This window comes from Ursus americanus, chromosome 26 (assembly GCF_024610735.1).
Source record: "Ursus americanus isolate L20-20 chromosome 26, mUrsAme1.1.p, whole genome shotgun sequence".
In the NCBI taxonomy this organism is placed as follows: Eukaryota; Metazoa; Chordata; class Mammalia; order Carnivora; family Ursidae; genus Ursus; species Ursus americanus.
The window spans coordinates 9,198,796-9,219,409 of record NC_142152.1 but is presented as its reverse complement, the minus strand read 5'-3'; the positions used below and the strand labels follow the sequence as shown (position 1 = coordinate 9,219,409).

The following is a 20,614-nucleotide window of genomic DNA, read 5'->3' as shown; positions in this document are numbered from 1 at the left end:
ACATTTAGAAGGATCATCCTTTATCAAAGATTTATTCCAAAAAACAAGGTCAATGGCCAGAGGGTCATCACAAACTAAAGCCACCTCCTAGATCTTGAATTCAATTCAAATCCAACAAATATACAGCAAGATCCTCATAATATCTTGCATCATTTCATTTGGAGCGCCATTGTATTTTAGTTTAATTTTCAAATAATTCTTTTATTCAAGTAATCATAACTCAAGATTTGGGGCAAATAAAAATAGACTCCGTTTAATTGAAACCATGAAGGAAATAAACCAGTCTTCTCTGAAGAACTAAAAACTCTTTTATATAAACAAGAAGTGTAATTGTTGCTGGGTCCATTCCACCACCACTCTTTTTTCCCTCATTTTGATAGAAATTTATTTATGAATCTTTTATTGTGTACCCCCTTGTATTGGTACACACAGGGGCAGTGACTTGGTCATCTGAAAAAAAATTTTATTTCAAATAAAGGCTCTTAAGGTCTTTGTTTCTCAAGGCAATGCTTCCTTTTTGGAGAAATTTTTTTTCTTGAGGCATGGGGAGCAAGAGGAAAGCAAGAACTCACCAGAAAGCACACAACACTCAAGCAAGAAAAGAATGGAAAACAAATAACTTGCCTCTGGACTCCACATGGAGGAGCTGTCAGTAGCATAGGAATCTTCAAATCCCCGGTTATTAAAGGCTGTCTCCAATTCCAAGCTGCCTTCTGTAGACTGGCGACTGAGGCTACGAGGCACACTGGTCTCTTGGGGAGATGCACCATGGTGCTTGGTGTTCCCCACCTCACATGGGGACTGTGAATGGGCAGAAATGGGGTCATCTTCACCGTAGGACAGATTCTCAGAATAATTCAGCTGGCTGGCTCCATCCAAATCTAAATTCGTAATAAGGAAACTATTTCAAATGTACTATTACTTTACACCTTTTTACCTGCAGAAATTGGGCAGTAGCAACAACACAAATCAAGAACTCAAAAGCAAAACCCATCAAATAACACCTGCAGAAACATAGTTGCATCCACGTGATGGATAAACTTGATCTATATAACCAAAAAGACCATTATTATACCATCATTACATGGGCCATAAGAAGGTTTAATACCTTCTAACAATATGAATATGAAGGATGCATGCTAATGTTAAAAGGATAAAATGAACACTTTAGCATTTTGTTGGAACTAATGGCCACAAGACTTTGGGAATAGATCTAGAAAGCAAGAGCCACAATCTACTATGGAGATCATATTGTATCCTGACTCTACCATTCTTCTTTCTCTTTTCCACTTTCATCATCTTACCCTCTCCTTGGAAGGGTTCAGTGGTTCTCTCAAGTAAAAATTCTCTACTTGTTCCATGGAAGGAACACTGGACTTGGATTCAGATGATTTGGGTCTAAATCCTAGCTCTGCATTAAGAATTTACACAATATTTGAACTGTCCAAACCTTTGTTTCCTTATCTATAAAATGATGATAAAAGCCATTAGAGAAGCATTGTGGACACAAGAAATAATAGCCTCCTAGCAGTCACCACGTTTTCCATAAATATTAGCCTTGCTCGCTTGTGTGGCCCAAACTGACCTCATCCAACCCAGGAAACCACATTTTCTACTGCCTCCCACCTTGCTGTCCCCTGCGGTCTCATGGGCTCATGAACACACTAGCTGTGTATTTCTGTTCACTATGGTCCACAAACCCCCTCTCCTGCCCTTTCCTTCTTGTCCATCCAAAGCCCAACAACTTCTGAATCTTCCCTGACTTCTTGGACTGTTTTTCTCTGACCTTAGTGTCTCTCTCCTTTCTCTGTCAGCACTCCCTCACCTATGCATCTCCTTCCTCTCCTTTTAGGTTACCCTTAGACAGTAAAGAAAAACTGGCAGGGTCTTCCTAAGCAATAGATTTCACCCTGACTTTCCTCCCACAACCAGCAGGTAGGCAAGGATGTATTCTCTCTTTGGTCTCTAGTCTCCTCCAGAAGTCACCATCCCAAGATAAAAGAAAATTAGAGATAGAGACAGGATGCGTGAGTGGGATGGCAGAGCGTAGATCATGAACTCAGCTCTTATTCACACTGTATGGTCGCAACTGCTTCCACTGTTGGTCTTAAAGCCTCAGCGAGAACATAAGCTCCTTGGAGGTACTAAGCCACATACCTATGCTTTCTAGTCTATCTACCAGTGGGTTTCACACAACTCTCCAATAACTTTCAAGGGTAAGCAGGTTAACAAATGCTTGAAGCAGCCAGGTGTGTGGCAATACGGAGTAGTGGCGACAGTGGCTTACCAGGCAGTTTATGACCCACCTGCAGTAAACATGCAGACTTAAAATATATATTATCACCCTATTATCACCCTATGCAGACTACACAAAAACATATTTAGGCACACTTAGTACTCAGAGCACAACTTCAGACTCCTGATTTGGGATTTTGCAAAACCATGGCAATCCACTGAGAAGTTCCCCTAACTGCCTTGTTATTCTTAATAATTCAGTTTGGGCCCCTTGGAAACACTTTCATAGGACACAATAACATTTGTACATTCACACACTCGGTTATTTGGCAAACACACTTTAAAAAGTCCACAGAAAGTGATAGAACAAGGGATATTCCATATGCAAAACCCTACAACATAAAGCAGAATTTTCTTCTAAGGCTCTAATTAGCACATCCATTCCTCATATACATGAACACTAAAATGTCCTATTAAACAGTGGGTCATCCATCAACGTGTGCAGCACCCAGCAGGATTTCAGCACAAAATCTAACTTTGCCAAGAAATTACCCCCATAAAATTGTCTCATGACTTTAACTCCTACCGTGATAATACCTAGATCAGTAATAAGGGAATTTTCAAAAGCTACATTAAGCCTTGAAAAGCTATTCATAACTGAAAAACATAAGAACTATATTAATGTAACAAACCATTTTCCTTGACAGACAAGCAAGGGAAGAATGAGAAAAGCAAAGCTGGGGTACAAGTCACGAGGCAGAGGAAAAAGAAAGGGGATTCACCATTACATAAAGCAATCTTCCCATCCTGTAAGTTAAAGAGGATCGTGTCACCTTAAACACGTACAGAAATGTAATTGCCTGTTGTCAGAGAAATGTCTCCTAGCTTCTTAGGAATTATAGGTCATAATTATGTCACACACACCATATTTATTTTAACAGAAAAATTTTTGCACTTTTTAGTCCATATCCCACTTTGACATGGTATAACCCTATTACCCAGTTACTTTATTTTACACTCCCAAACTCTTCCCTCCAACCACCACCCACATACAAATACTTCTGCCCACCATCTACAACGGTCAGTTTTATGTGTCAACTTGGCCAAACTATAAGCCTCAATTAGTCAATCAAACACTAATTGAGGAGACACTGTGGAGGTATTTTGTAGATGTGACTAAAGCCCTTAAGCAGTTGACTTCAAGTAAAGGAGATTATCCAACATAATTAGTCCATTGAAAGCCTTAAAAGGAGAATTGAGATGTCCCTGACACAAAGAAATTTCACCTATGGATTTCAGAGCTCTATATTTCTGTTTCCTAGCCAGCTCCAACAAAAGCATAGGCCAATTCTTTGCAATAAATCTCTTGAGATTATATATATATGATCACTCTGATATCACCTTTAAAAAAAATTCAAGTAAACTTTACCCCAACATGGGGCTTGAACTCATGACCCCAGGATCAAGAGTTGCATGCTCTACCAACTGAGCCAGACAGGTACCCCAATGTCACCTTGATATATATGAAATCCTAATTGATACACCACCGCAAACAAAACTGAACACAGATTCCAGGGATAACTGAGCTGTTTTAAATGACACCAGGGTCTAGCTTTTAATGAAACATCTTAGAACTACATATTTCACAAGCAAAAAGAAGGCTTTGTTCAAAAACAATTAAATAAACAAACAAACAAATAAAGGCCCCGATAAGTGGACTACCATTCTACAGTCCACTTTGCAGAACTGAAGACCTGATATGCAGACTCTGATCTGGATCACTTCACACAAGCCCTCTCTGACATCACTGCGATGCAGTGACAGTTAACGCACAACTACACTAAGTCAGATAAGTGAGAAAGAAAGAACTTGCCAGGGATATGAAGATAGCATTTGCTTGGTGCTATTAACCTCCCCTCTCCATCTAGAATGAAGGATCCCACTTGATGAAACCTACCAATAACTCATTCATGGTTCAGATTTTACTTGGATTTGGACCTTTGCTTTCATTGGTCCAACATTTTGCAAGCATTTTTAAAGTGGAAGAATTGTCTACAATTAAATTTTATCTTAAAAAATCATATTTAAGGTAGAGTGAAAAAAAGCTAAGTAGATGGGGGACAGGCAAAAAAACACCCACAACTTCTCTCTGGGGTGCATGCTTAATCACTTCCTTATTCTTTACTGCTGAAAACAAATTCACAAATCTAAAGATGAACAAAAAGAAATGACACAGAACAAAAAATCATGCAATAAAATTTACATTAACATTTCCATGGCATTTGATAACCTAAAATTTAGCATGCAGTTATCCCCTCCTATGAAAATCCTACTGATTTTCTTCAAAATCTACAGGTAATTTATCCAGTGCAGTGTGCTTTTTCCTCTCTCCAACAGAGAAAGAAATGTGATCTTTCCTGTCACTCTGTGTCAAGTTTTTCAGAATCACCAGTTATGAATAAAGTTATTGCTAATTTCAGAAAGGAAGAGGATTAGAATGGTTGTCAGAACTCTTGGAACATGGGCCATTTGTATAAGTCAGAAACTAGACATTTGGGCTTTGGGGAAATGGGGCCATTAACTTTAGAATGCAGTGAGCCGCTATTAACTCTCATCAGCTAACATTTGCCCTCACCAGAGAGGGAGGATCACTGCTTTGGAATTGTGACGGAACACCAGCAAAAGAGAAAACAGGACAGGGGTGAGTGAATGACAGAGGTCAGTAACTACCTATACAATATGGTGGTCACTTACTTAGGCTAACAGAAACAGCAATAAAATATGTTATGTGGGCCCATATCAACAAGTACGATTACATGACAGATAGCAAACGTAGTAACATTTCTGCTGACAAATAAATAAGGTTCTTTCTGTATATTCTCCTTTTTAAAATTTTTACTTTGTTCTTTTTCAGGCTGCCTCATAGACCTTGTCAAGCCAGACGTTTCTTCTCTGTTATCTTCTCTCAATCTCAGACTGTAAAATATGGAAGACCTACAACTATGCCCCCATTGGTTTGACTGACCACGTGTCCAAAGGAAAGAAGGAAAAGATTAGAGGGCTCAGGTCATTTAGACCAGATCACTAAAGTGGGGAGTGTGACATCTCTTCCAGCTTTCTACCTAATATGATCCACAGACCCTTCCCTTTTCAATACCCTGTGTCTACTCAGGGTTCCGGGCATAGAAGAGTCCGAGAGATGCCGGATCTTCACTAGGGAAAGCACTAAGAAATATTTCACTGCTCTTTTTCCAGGTTATTTTGTGTGAGTGGTGTGGAGGGAGGGCTCTTAACAAGGCCTACCTACCATAACGAGCCGCAAGCTGTGCTTACTCTAGCTCAGAGTATTTCCCCTTGCACTGCAGAAGGTCCTCAGTCTGAAGATGCTGGAGAATGGCAGAAGACCTTGCTCTTGCTCAGCAAGCAATTCTCCTGTGGGGCAGGGGATGGAGGCGGGGGCAGGGGAGGGGACAGAAACTGCAGGGAATGAGGGCAGATGTGCAGGGTACGTGCTGTTTGAAAAGGGTTATTCAGTATTACTGTAATACATATTTTTACTTGAAAGATAAAATGTACCTGTGGCTTTAATAATATGAGCTATTAAAAGAAAGATTTCAAAAATTGTCTGAGGCTATGTAGACAGATAGAAAATAGACTCTGATTCCAAATGAGAGAAAAGGCACAGAATCTCAGTGTCAGCAAAGAGGTATGTAGAATGTTTATATTTATCAGAAGAGATTGAGATTTTATAAAGCTTAATAAATACCATGTTAATTCTAGCCATTAGTGTTCAAAATATACAAAATGATAACCTGTAAGGAAGGAAGGAAGGGTCTCACAAATCAGGGGTCAAGATTTTGGTACTTCTTATCCATTCCTTCTCCCATTTCCTTGCATGACACCCCCTCTGTGAGGTTTGAAAGAACCCCTTTACTCTGTTCCAGCCTGTAGGTCTTGCCTCATTTTCTCTTCCTCCCTGGACTCTCAGATACAAGTATAGTGATGGACTCAAAGGTGTTCTTACCATTGTCCATCCCTGCTCTAGATAAAGAAAGGGTTTCATGCAAAGAATACCTTCACAGGCAGACACTTCTGTGTTATCCTCCTCATGGGTAGAGAGCAGGTGGCTGAATTTTGATTTCTGCTCCAATACCACCTGCTTTCCTTTCTCAGATGCTTCTGTATGGAAACTCTGGGACCGGGACACAGAAATCTCAAATTGTTTGATCACCTCTTCGTCACTGTCAGAAGATGTGCATGGCTCTTCATCATCTCCAAAGCTGTTAACTGGGAGCAAACAAGAGCCATGAGTCTCATGTGGGGCTCACAAGAATACAGAGATCGATAATCCAGAGAAATGGAAGAACATGGAAGAATATGAATGATTAGTCTGGATAAAGCAGACCCAAACCAGACAGAAAGGTTTTAAAGCATTTTTTGAAACACAAATTTGAGTCCAAAGGAATAAAACAGGAAAAGAAAGTTTATGTGGGCAAGTAGAAATATATGGCTGGAACCCAGGAGTCACCATCGGGACACCCCTGATTGACATAATAAGACCTTTTGCTGAGCAGGGCAGCCCTGCTGATTTGTTGTGCTGCTGACATGTGCTTATAACTGGGAACAGGACATTTGACAATGATGACAGAAAATATGCTCTTAGCCTCATCTCTGTTATTAAAACACAAAGAGCCAAGCCCCACTCCAGAGAAGACATACTTGCAACTGAGAACTTCCAAAAGTGTCCTAGTTTTGAAGAGACACCCACAGTAGTGTATGTAATTTACACAAAACAAAACTAGCTTATATTATAATGTTTTGAGGTCTTTCTCAGCACCAACAACCCCACCCAAACACCCTTGGAATTATTTGTAACGCTTTCCCCGTATCCGCTCCCTGGCCCTTTTGGTTTCTTCAACAAGCCAAGATGGTTCTTCCCTTTGAGTTATTTGCCTTTGTTGTTCCTTCTGCCTGGAACCCTCCTGCCCCCGGTGTTTTTCTGGCTGGCTCCTCTCACCACTGAGGTGTCAGCTCCACTGTCACTTCATCCTAAACCCTTCCTCATTGTCCCACCTTAAGCAATTTTCTTTGAAATGCTTCTATTCCTCTCTTCGCCCCCATGACTTCCATGAAAATACCTGTTTTGTTACCTGATGTCTCTCCATTATGTAAAACAATGCCTGTTGCATAGTAAGCGCTTAACAAATGCTTGTTAAATCTTGAAGAAATTGGTGAAGATCCTGTGTTTTCTCCCAAGCCTGAGCTCCCCTCACCCTTCCCACCAACATATACTCACCCAGGGTTCCCTGTGCCTGGAATATTGTCCCCCAACCCCTGTCTAGACTAGTCAAGAATCTAGCTCATCATCTGGACTCAGTATAGACATCACTTCTAGAAAGCCTTTCACTGACCCCTTAAATCAGGTTCAGGGCTTCTTCCATGAGCTGTAAAATAGCTCTCAGCCCTGCCCTATCGGTATTCCCTCCAGCTTTGTGACAGATTCACCTATTTAATTCCCAACCATTCCACCTAACCTGTACACATCAGGAGAGTAAGAGGCACAGTGGACCACCCACTTTCGCATCCCTCCAGGCTCTATCTCCATGCCAGGCACATGGCAGGCTACTCTGTAAATATTTGTTGAAAGTGAATTGGACATGATAAATAATGGAGATTTTTTTTCAGAGATAGAGAAAGAAAGAGAGAGAGAGAGAATCAGGAGGGGGTTGGGAGAGAGGGAGGGAGAGAGAGCGGAAGAGAGAATCTTAAGCAGGTTCCATGCCCAGCATGGGGCCGGACACAGGGCTCGATCTCATGACCCTGAGATCATGACCTGAGCCAAAGTCAAGAGTCAGACACTTAACTGACTGAACCACCCTGGAGCCCCAGTGGGAAATTATTTTTTAAAACTTTGCTCCTCCCATCCAAAAGTCATACAGTAATTCTTGGGAAGAGTATGGTTATTAATTCACAGATGGGTCCTGAAGATCACTTTTGAATCAGAAGCTAAGAAGAAATTATAAAGACTTTTTTTTAAGAAAAACTACTTTAAATACCAGCCTGGTCAAAACATCTATTCTCTGTCTTATTTAAGAATGGATATTCCTGGGGCGCCTGGGTAGCGCAGTCATTAAGCGTCTGCCTTCGGCTTGGGGCGTGATCCCAGTGTTCTGGGATCGAGCCCCACATCGGGCTCCTCCGCTGGGAGCCTGCCTCTTCCTCTCCCACTCTCTGTGCTTGTATTTCCTCTCTCGCTGGCTGTCTCTCTCTATCAAATAAATAAATAAAATCTTAAAAAAAAAGAATTGCTATTCCTGAGTTTGTTTAGAAGATTAGTAATAATAATAAACACTTATTTGTTTGTTTTTTTATGTGCCAGGAACTGTCCTCAGTGCCTTACACATATCTCATTTAATCCACATGAAACACCCATTATTGTTCTCACTTTCCAAGGGAGAAAATCGAGAAAAAGAGAAGTCTACAACTGGCTGAAGATCACACTCCCAATAATAAGGGGTAGAACTGAGATTTGAATCAAGGTAGCTTGTCTCTAGAGGCCATGTTTCTAATTATTATCCTGAAGAACCCGAGAGAGGCAGTGGGAAGAACCCTTCTGCATGCTCACATCAGCTAGATCAACTAGCTCAGCCCCCGCAGTCAAATCTCTCGACCTGTCCAGAGCGTTTCTAATGTCCAGAGCATTCCCCAGGTCTTCTCTAGAGCTAAGTTTTCTGACTCCAAACTTCCTATCCAACAAACGTCAACACTGGATCTGTTTTGCTCTTTTATGGGGCAGCTGATCCAAGAATACAAGAGCACATCACTGTCAGCTCACTCAATTCTGTTGGCTGTGACCAGCACCAGTAAGACCTGAAAAGCGAAGTGTCAGAAGACACTAGATATCTGCTAATACTAAAACACCATCCCCCACAGAAGACCATCACAAGAGTCCTCCCACGTCTCAACATGCTGTGCAAAGCACCTGGGGGATAGACCATCACATATGGGAGAGACCCAGAGACCAATGGAGCAAAATTAAACTCCCATCACCATTAGAGCAAAGGACCAGCTAAGCACCTGGGAAGGAGTTAGGGGGATATATGCATGGGAGGGGTGTTTGGATGAAGCGTTCGTTGCAGCTCCGAGATTCCATCCCATTTGTATTACTAGGTCAGATTTTAAAATGTTAAGTAGTCATAGTCATCAATCTCAAATTGAGTGAGTGGATATTTCCTCATCTATAAAATCAATAATTGGAATTCATTAATTTGTTTTAGAATTCATTAATTTACCATTATATGATCCCTAAGGTTTTTTATTTTTCCCAGTGAGTCACTGATCATCCACAGAGGAAAGATTTCCATTTCACTAAACGTATACTACATTCCAGATATCTTCTCGGGACTTTACATATATTATCCCATTTAATCATCACAGCAACGCCATGAAGTAAGGATCATTATTATTCTCATCGCAGAGATGGAAAACAGAGGCACAGAAAGTTAAGTAACTTGCCCTAAGCAACAAAGTTAGCAAAATAACTAAACAGGACTTGAACACAGAACCTATGTTTTTAGCCAATGTGCATATCATCAAACGTTATCACGTGAGGACACTAGAGCCATATCTAGCTTACTCTGCAGAGTGAGGTGAGGGTGCTCTGCCACTTCCAGAAATCTGCCAGGAGGTTGCCTCCCTTGTGAGAAGAGAAGAGCAGTCAGTCCACGTGGGAGTGAATATATACAGGCAGGCTGCAGTATAACTGGCCTCTTGCTTCTCATGGGATTAGAAATAAGACTGCACATGCTATTCTAAGCCTCACTCCCCAAGGATCTCAGGGAATTCTCCATTTAAAAATGAAACCCGCCACCCTTCCTGAAAACCTCTCAGCAGCAACTTAAGCCACTAGTGGCACTATTACAATAATAAAAGCAATTCCATATACAGCATGTATCATGTGCAGGCACTATTCTAGAGCTTGACATATTTCAACTTATTTACTCCTGAAGAATAGGTGCTTTATCATTCCCATTCTGTGGATGGGAAAACGGAGACAAAGTGAGGTTAGTAATTTGCCATAGTCATAACAGTTAGTAGATAGTGGAACCAAGATTCAAACCCAGGCTATACTGCTCCAAAGTCAATGCAAAGGAACATAATGCTCCCTCCACCATCTGCTGCCTCAAGGGGGAGAAAAAAACTTTCTAAAATCCTGGTCAAAATCTACACAACTCTAAGAACACAAAATCACATAGGTTGAGCTGGAAAGAATTTTTATCACTAAGAACACAAAATCACATAGGTTGAGTTGGAAAGAATTTTTATAACCATCTTTTTATTTTAAAGATTTTATTTATTTATTTGACAGAGGGAGAGAGAGCACAAGCAGTGGGAGCAGCAGGCAGAGGGGGAGGGAGAAGCAGCTTCCCTGATGAGCGAGGAGCCCAACACAGGGCTTGATCCCCTGGGATCATGACCGGAGCCAAAGGCAGATGCTTAACAGACTCAGCTACTCAGTTGCCCCTATAAGCATCTTTTTTTTTTAAAGATTCCTGCTACTTGCCCTGTAATGAGTCTATGTCAACAACTAAATAGCTGATCTGGATTTCATTCAACTTAAATTTCTGAAAATCACAAAGTCTCATCTCAGTTGTGACACTTATTTCAGAGATAAGATAATACTTCCTGAAACACACTATAAATACCAAGTTTAGACCCTGTTCAAGCTAAGTACCTGGGAAATAGTACAGTGGGAATTTGTATTGAAGTCTTCACCCCTTCATCCAATTAGCTCGCTAAAATAATAGGGGAAAATTGCACAATTACCATGAATGTGGATGCATCTTAAAGTTGAGATTGTTCATTTCACTCAAACGCAGAATACAGAGGGATCATAGATAGCAGCCATGTATCCACCACCAGAGAGAAGGCAGACTCTTCTGCAACCTTTCTGATGCTTGGCCACCCAGCTTCACCCCTTTGTTCACACACTGTCGAGGTGCTACTGTGGGCTTCTTGCACTGGCAGGAAGATCACGTCTCGGAAAGGTAGAGCGAGCTGACTGAAGACTCATCAATACTGGATCCCTACTACAGTGGAGTCGGACAGTTCCACCCTCTAAATTTTAGTGATTTTTTTTTCTAGTTTAAGTAGGAAGGAGCAGAGCAATGCCATCTTTATCCTTCACATTTAAGTAAAGAAGGCGAGGCCCCGGAGCCACAGAAACTACCTGTCAGGTACAACATCGGTCAAGACTGAAGTGGTTAAGAGTCTGGAATCTGGAGCCATGCTGCCCAGCTTTGAATTTGGGATCTTCCATTTGCTAGTTTGATACCTAAGCAAGTTCCTTATTCTTCCTGAACTCTGGAGTCCTTATTTTGAGATTCCTTACTTCGTAATGTTGTTGAGACAACTAAATGAAATAAACTGGAGCACCTGTGTGGCTCAGTCGGTTAAGTGTCTGCCTTGGGCTTGGGTCATGATTCCAGGGGCCTGGGATTGAGCCTGCTTCTCCCTCTCCCTCTGCCACTCCCCAAGCTTGTGCACTCTCTCTTTCAAATAAAGAAAATCTTTTTTAAAAATAAATGAAATAAACCACTTAGCACATGCCTGGTTTATGATATGCTCAAAAATGTTCATTATTATTATTATTATTATCCCCCATCATGGCAGTGCCCTGGTTGGAAACCCTTTTATGAAACCTTGCAATTACATACAAAGGAAAGAATGTGCCTGTTCTTGCAGGGTCTAACTTGAAAATTCATCATCAGGGTTGTTGTAGGGTAAAGGTGGAAGAAACGAGGGCTGGGAGAGGAGAGATTGAGCTGATAATGTGAATTGTGTTACCTTCTTTACCTCACTATCCTTTTTCCCAAGCCTGGAGGTGGAGTGCTCTGTAAGAGCTGGCAATGCTGTCTGGATGTGGGCAGTGCCCAACACCTGCTCATTTTCTTGTTTCTTTTAAGGCAATAAAACCACCAACTGGTGATACAAGGGAGGATTTCTTAAGCCTGTCTGCTGCTATTTCACAGATGGAGTTCGAATTTATAAATGATCAGTGCAGCTCTGAGCTTATTAATTTGTTCCCACCCACGTAGGAGCAATTAGGTGGAAGAAAGCACTGCTCACATCTTATACATGGGAAGTGGAGACAGGCGGGGGTGGGTTGCGCTCAGTGGTGCCATACCTGGGTGCTACTTTTAGCTACTACTGCAAGAAATCCTTTACATACTAGATTTCTCAAATACCCACAGCAAATGTCTGCCCAGGGTGGCTGGATAAGGATGGAAATAAGAACAGCAAGTTGGTTAAAATGAAAAAGTAGAAGGGAGGTCAAATGAGACAACTGCCCATTTCAGATCCTAAGCAAGTGGCCACAGTCCTAGAAGCATGATCCAGCCATTATTGGATTCAGGCAGGAGAGAAAAAGATTTTTTTTTTATTATCCAGCCTTAGGGTTTTTTTTCAGACTATGTTCTGTGGAAGTCTAGGGTTCCACAAAGAAGCTTCCAGGCCACTTATAGAGTGGACATATGGGCGGTTGCACTGAGCAGGTTGGGCCATACACCCTCTAGAGTCAGGGCTATTTTGCTCTACTATTATTGATATTTTTATAAGATTCTGTTGGGAAAAAAAAAGGCGTCCTGACACTTTTTAAAAGTTTGAAAAACATTGATATAACCCAACTCCCTCATTCTACAGAACAGAAAGTGGGTCTGAGGTTACTTAAGGGCTCACCTACAGTTAAATAGCTAATTAATGGCAGAGGAAGGACTAGCACCAGGTTCTCCTGTGCACACCTGCTTTGTCACCCTGTACCTTGTGTGAAATATTTCGACAACTCCATTTCCTATATGCACAAAGAGGTGGCACTTGTAACAGATATGAGTGAGTCAAAAAGAAAATCTTTTATTAAAACTAGTTGCAGATCACTATACTAGGGAAAAGTTATAATATCAAAGATTCCAGTTCTGATAACAGCAGAATAAATGATTTGAACTCAACTAAGATTAACTATAAATTCATAAAAAATTTTTTTTAGTCAACTATTTGAAGGCATAGAGAGTAAGCAAGAGCAGGGACGATCTAGAAGGGATCCAACTTTTGAAAGATGGAAACTTCCCTGGGAGAGATACATGGTTACATTGCTTTTCTACTAAAAGTACCACCAAGTCCATGAAGCACAGGACGTCTAGGACTCCGGCAAACACAGAAGCCTTATTGACTTAAGGTGTCAGGGCAGCTGGAAATATAGGGGGAAATTCTGGAAAGGAGGGAACCACAGAAAAAGAGCTCCAAATTCTGCATATGAACTTGGCAAACACTTGACTGAAACCTGAAACATGAATGGAGGGGGAAGAATCCAAGGAACCCCCAAAAGTAACAGCTAGAGGGTTAAAGTCTGAGCAGATATTTTGGCTGCAGCCTACTTCAGGAATCAGGAGTTTGAATCTGGCCAAGTTAGAGACCCCAGGTATTCCATTAAAACTCTAGACAGATCAACCTTAGAGTTAAGACTAAAAGTAAAACTAAAACAAACCCAACAGAACAAAGTATGAAGCCAATACTCCTTAAGATCAGAGGAATCAACTAACAATTTAATTGTGTGCCAAAACAAAAAGTAACTTACTTCTCTTCCCCACCAGGCCAAACTCATCCAAGATAAGAGAGGAAGCATCCTGAAAGCATCAGGGGTGGGTGATAGGCTCAAACTATGGGGATCACACAAAGGCTGCATTATAATAGGCAGTATTCTGAACAGACCTGTATCTGTACTCACTAGGCCCTCATTTCTCGTTATCTGACTTTCTCAGCTACAAATGTTTCCTGAACGCTTGACTTTGACAATCACTTTCAGGTGCATCACTGCAACAGGGCTCACCTGGACAAGAGCAAGTGCCAAACTGTTAACCTCCCTGACTCTTTTCAGCTCTGCTCTCTAATATGTAAGCCTCCAACAAGGGAATTTCTTTTTTTTTTTTTTTAAGATTTTATTTATTTATTTGACAGAGATAGACAGCCAGAGAGAGAGGGAACACAAGCAAGGGGAGTGGGAGAGGAAGAAGCAGGCTCATAGCGGAGGAGCCTGATGTGGGGCTCGATCCCATAACGCTGGGATCACGCCCTGAGCCGAAGGCAGACGCTTAACGACTGCACCACCCAGGCGCCCCAGCAACAAGGGAATTTCTTGATAGGACCCAAGTGTTGTGTTGTTTTCCTGCTGTAGTGGCATTTACACACAAATTAATGGCCAAGACTGTAATTTACTCTGCTGAGAACTGTGGTGACCTGATAATTAAATTTCTGCACATGCAGAGAAAACATAAAACCAGAATGGTTGCTCTTGCTTTCTTTTCCCCAACCCCCAACACTTTTCTATCACTCCAATGAATCCTTACAAGCAAATGTGAATCAACATTTTAATTTACAAATGTTCTGATTAGGAAGACAAAAGAAAACCAAATTCCATTGCCATGGATACTAAAATGAAGAGCCTGGGATGGGTAACCAAGGCTGAGAGAGATAATAAACATAGCTTGAGATGTGCAGGTGTTGTGAGTTTTTTAAATTCTAGCTATTCAGTTCATTCACTCATCTTTCCATCCCATGCTGCAAATCATTCTCAAGGCAGTTTCCAAAGTTATTGTTTTATCTTGCAATAGAGCCCAGTCAAGCTACAGAGATAATTCCTATAAGGCAGTCTCAAATGCTCCTCGGTACCAGGTCTACAGTAAATATATCCAAATATATCATGATAACTGAAAAGAAATAGGCTGAAAATGCTCACTTGGCTAAGTAAGGGCTTTTTTAGAAGAAGAATGACAGCCATATTCCAAGAAAAGGCACACACTTCATACATCATACACTCAGTGGTGGTATGCATTCATTAGAATAGCAGCCCTCAATGATGCCACTGACATCAGGTAATGAATAACTTCTCTCCATTTGCAGAAAAGTTAATGAAAAATTTTCCAAATGTTTGACTTTTCCCATAAAGTTTCTGTCTCTTGGGTGCCTGTTGTCCCATATGCTGACATGCACAGCAGGTTAAAAAAAAAAAAAATAGCAAAGAAATGAAGTAGCTAATCGTGCTTCTTTTCTTCGTTGTTTTGTCATGGATGCAATACTCATGGCTATGACTGTTTTATCCTTACAACATCCAGTCATATTTTCCACTGGCAAAATAGGTCCGCTTCATGATAAAAATAAATACATGAAAATTGCATGGGGTGCCACAAAAATCACATCAATTTTTGGCATTGAACCACCTGAACAAGCCAGGCTCCCCTGAATTAGAAATGTTGCCCTGGGTATAATAATGTTGCTTGTTCCATCCACATCCCTTTTTTTTTTTTTTTTTGCTTGGTGATGTCATTTATTTTGCTCGTTATTCTATTCCGACTAGATGCCAAGAGCTGAATATCATTTTTATTTATTTTTTATTTTTTATTATGTTAGTCACTATACAGTACATCATTCGCTTCTGATGTAGTGTTCCACGATTCATTGTTTGCGTCCATATTCTTAAATGCCGTGTAGAGCTTACCTTCTGTTATTTATCTTACTTACATTTTCTAAATGGATTTATGTACCTGTGGCTCCTCTAACATGTTCAAGGAATTTGTGGCCTTAATGCATTCTTCTCTACCCTATCCCCTCAGTGTCTAACACACTGTTAGGAATAAAGCGAATCCTTCAATAATGAATAAACAAATGAATTTAAAATTAGTACAATAGTGTATTAGCCAGGTTATTCAGAGAAACAGAACCAATAAGGGAGATATTTATTATAATGTATCAGCTCATATGATTATGGAGGCTGAGAAGTTCCAAGATCTATAATTGGCAAGCTAGAGACCCAGGAGACCCAGTGGTGTAGTTCCAGGCCAACTGAAGACCTGAGAACAAGGAGAACCAATGGTGTACATTCTAGTCCAAGACCAGGTGAAGACCAATGTTTTTGCTCAAGCAATCAGGCAAAGCTCTCTCTTACTCAGCTTTTCTGCTCTATTCAGGTATTCAATTGATTGGGTGAGGCCCACCCACATTAGGGAGGGGAGTTTGCTTTACTCAGTCTACCAATTCCAATGTTAATCTCCTCCAGAAACATCCTCCCAGATACACCCAGAATAATATTTGAGCCATTACTTTGGCACCTGTGGCACAATCAAATGACATATAAAATTAACTATCACAAATATCATACAAAGGCAAATGCAGAATGGGAAGAATACCAAAGAGAAGAAAGTCATACACGGGTTTTTATCCCAGCTCTTACACTTCCCAACTGCGTGATCTTGGGTGAACTTCAGTTTGTTCATCTTTAAAAATTATGCCAACTTCTGGAAGTCTAAAGTCATATAAAACCCCTCCTGCTACAAACTCATAGAAATGCTGATAAAATTAGAAAGATAGCTGGTATTATCCCAGAGGGGTAGCCAACTTGTTTGGCTGATATCTAGGACATTAATGGCCTTGGGTTCATGCAAGCCTGGATCTAAGACCCTAGCGTAAAGCTACCACTCTTTAATAGAGGCTGATCTTTCTGTGAAAAGGGTCTAGTAAATTTCAGCTAACAGTTTGGACCTAGAGAAGTAGCAAGGAAGGTTACTACTCATTGCAGATGTGAATGAGAAAAAATTATTCCATGAGAAATAAAAACATCAAGCCTACCTCTCACGAGATATAGTGACAGCACGGCACAAACATCTGAAGGTAAGAAATTAATAAGGGAAATGGGTAAGCACCTATGAAATCCAGGAGACGCAACAGAAGCAAGTGCAAAAATGCAGTAGGAACACTTCCATAACCCAGTGCACACAGGATTACACCCCTCACTAAGCACAAACATACCCCTACTAAAGATAAGCTAACCCACGAACACACAGAATATAATCCACAAGAGGTATTACACTATCTTGAGGTGAGATAGAAAACAATCTAAGAACACACAGTGATTTAAATAAGTAGAAGATTTACAAAACGTAGCCATGTATTAGGCCACAGAAGAAGCCTTAAAAATATAACTATACCACATTCTAATCTCAATGCAGCTAGAAATAAAAGACTTTTTAAAAATTATAAAAATGCCTTTTGGAAACCAGAACCCACATTTTTAAATAATTGATGGGTCAAAGAAGAAACCCTAATTGGAATGATAAAATATTTATAACCGAAAAATAATGAACACATCACATATCATACACTTGTGGGATATCTTTAAAGTGGTACTTAAAAGAAATTTATGGATTCATTTAGGGTATATACTAGAAATCAAGAAAAAGACTGAAAAATTAATATGATAAATGGTCAATTCAAGATGTTATTGATCAACAGTTTAAACCAAAACAAAGTACATGGAAGAAATAAAAAAGATAAAAAGTAGATGTTAATAAAAATGTTAATACAAAGAAAACATTAGAACTAGAGAAGATGAAGACAGTCTCTTAAAGATCAGCCACTGACGAGATTAAGACAAAGAATACATTTATAGACATAATGGACACTTAAAAATCACAAGAGAACACAAACAAGTTTAAACAATTTTAAAAAGAACAAAGAGATAACATGTAGATTGATAACCACTAAAGAAGTAACAGGTAGAAAAAAAATTAAAAAGTGACACATCACATCCAGATGGTTTTATATAACCTTTTCCAACTTTCAGTGAGTAGGTAAGTGCTCTTTTATATAAGCCATTCTAGAAGGAAAGACTTCTTGTATCACTTTTTAAGGATAGCATAAACACAAGTAAGGGAATTTATATAGATCAATCTTTTACAATGCTAGTTGCAAATATTGTAAACTAAGCAGCAAACAATTTATGATATATCGAAAATACATTGAGGATAAGAATGTGTAACGGACATGCAAAGAAGGTTAAGCATCAGGAAAATCTCTTAAAAGTACTTAACAACATTAATAGATTAAAGATGAAAAACACATAATTATCTCAACAGATGTGGAAAATCATTAAATAGGTTTCAACACCCATTCATGACAATGATTCTCAGTAACTTGGAAGAGAAATTTTCTCCACCTGAAAAAGAAAATCTACCATGCATCACACTCAAAAGTAAACTTCAACATTCCTTAGAGACAATAAAAGACAAGAAGGACACTTGATGTTATCACTTCCTCGCAATTCTGTACTGGAGGTCTCAAAAGCACTCTAAGACAAGAAAAATAAATGAAGGGCATGTGTTGGAAAGCAAGAAATGAAATGCCAAGAGACTGAACTTTCCATGTTAAAAAAAAAAAAAATCCAAGAGAAGCCAAGGTCAACCTTCCAATTATTAAGGTTCATCAAGGGGCCATCTGCCTCTAATCGAGATGAATGACAGGTACTAAATTTAGCCTCACACGTGAAACAACTAAAAACCTGGACAGAAACAATGATTCTGAAAATATTGAACATTAAGCAACTAACAACAGGGATTCCTGAGAGATGAGAAATAAGCAAGTAAGTTCTATATAGGCTTACCCAAACTGATGGCCTGGAAAAAGTTTTGAGGCAAAGCTGATGTTCTCCCTGATTTGAGGAGATGGAGTCAGGGGGCCAAGGCTGTGAGAACTTGCCAAAACAGTACTGAAGAGGAGAGCTACAAAGAGAACTCAGAGATCTGCTGTATTTGAAGTCTTCAGACAAATACTGATTAGTGCATGTGAGAAAAAATACTGAAGCCATGGAAAGAATTAATGGACACGATTGGAGATAACAATACCTGGAGCTCACACAGAACCAGGAACATTGCTGGTTCAACTTAGCAAACACAGAAAACCCCCTCATTAGTGGGGCATTGGTTAAACTACTGGGGAGGTTTTCGCCTCTGTAGGAAGGAGCAATTAGCTCGAGATAAAACATTACTTCAGCCCTACCTAACAAAGTTTAAAACCAAGACCTGAAAGGATCAAACAGTTTCCAAGTAACTTATCCACATTCTAGAACCAAGCTCAAGAAGGGTTATACACCCAACATGCAATAAGGTAAAATTTACAATGTATGCCATCCGATCCAACATTTCTAGGCATGCAGAGAAGCAGAAGAAAAAAGAAGTCAATCAATTGAAATGGTCTAAGAAAACACACAGAGAACAGAATTTGCAGGCAAGGACACTAAAACAGTAAATATCACTATATCCCATATATTCAAGAAACCGAAAAGAAAGACTGAACACTATAGAGATGAAAGATTCAAATGAAACTACGCTAAAATGAAAAACTTCATGGATAGGAATTAATGGCAGATTATGCACTCCAGAAAGAAGGACTAGTGAGCCTGAAAACATAGCAATAGAAACCCATCCAAAATGACACAGAGAAATAAAATCACTGTAAAAAACTGAACAGAGAACAGTGAGCAGTGGGACAACTTCAGGCAGCACAAAATACATGTCATTGGAGACCATGAAGGAAGGAGAGGAGCAAAGAAAAAAAACATCTGAAAAGAAGCATGGACAATGTTTTCCATGTATGATGAAAATAATAAACCCACCAATTCAAGAAGCTCAGCACATCCTAAGTCCAAGAAGTATGGTGAAAACTACACCAAGGTATACCATAACCAAATAGCTAAAAACCAGGGAGATAATACTGGGAACAAAACAACAGAGTGAATCCTAAGGTGAACTATGGACCGTTGTTAGTAGTAATGTATCAGTTTGTTTCATCAGGTGTCACAAATGTACCACACCAATCCGAAGTATTAATAATAGGAGAAACGGGGCAGGAGGACAGAGAGTATGTGGCAACTCTGCTTTTTTTTTTTTTTTTTTAAAGATTTTATTTATTTATGTGACAGAGAGACAGCCAGCTAGACAGGGAACACAGCAGGGGAGAGGGAGAGGAAGAAGCAGGCTCCCAGTGGAGGAGCCCGATGTGGGACTCGATGCCGGAACACCGGGATCACGCCCTGAGCCGAAGGCAGACGCTTAACGACTGCGCTACCCAGGCGCCCCAACTCTGCATATTTTTTGCCCAATTTTTCTATAAACCTAAAACTTCTCTAAAAATAGTCTATTAATTTTTTTAAAGTAGTCAAAGGAAAAAAAGATATTTTATGAACAGAGGAGTAGAGATAAGAACAGCAGCTTTCTCACTGTGGAATCCCACAGTGAAGATATATTTTTAAAGCGCTAAAAGAAAAATAGTGACAGAATTCTATACCCAGAGAAGGTATCTTTCAAAAACAAAGGGAAAATAAAGACTTTTCAGAAAGAATTCATCACCGACAAAACAAGAAATGTTAAAAGAAGTCCTTCAAACAGAAAAAGAAAATGATAGGCTATAAATCTGCATCGACAAGGAAATGAAGAGCAGAGCACCTTCTCTGTGGGTAAATACATAAAACCTTGGGTTCTTAGTATTAAAATTTCTTTTT

At 39.9% G+C, this 20,614-nt stretch overlaps 1 protein-coding gene across 1 annotated transcript in view; it reads right to left on the bottom strand.

Moving 5' to 3' along the window:
* The window catches only part of SYT16 (synaptotagmin 16), a 102,704-nt gene that overhangs the window by 35,705 nt on the left and 46,385 nt on the right, over window positions 1–20,614 (bottom strand). Inside the window, 2 exon segments of the mRNA XM_045810562.2 lie at window positions 625–881; window positions 6,310–6,522. Coding sequence (XP_045666518.2) covers window positions 625–881; window positions 6,310–6,522 — 470 coding nt within the window.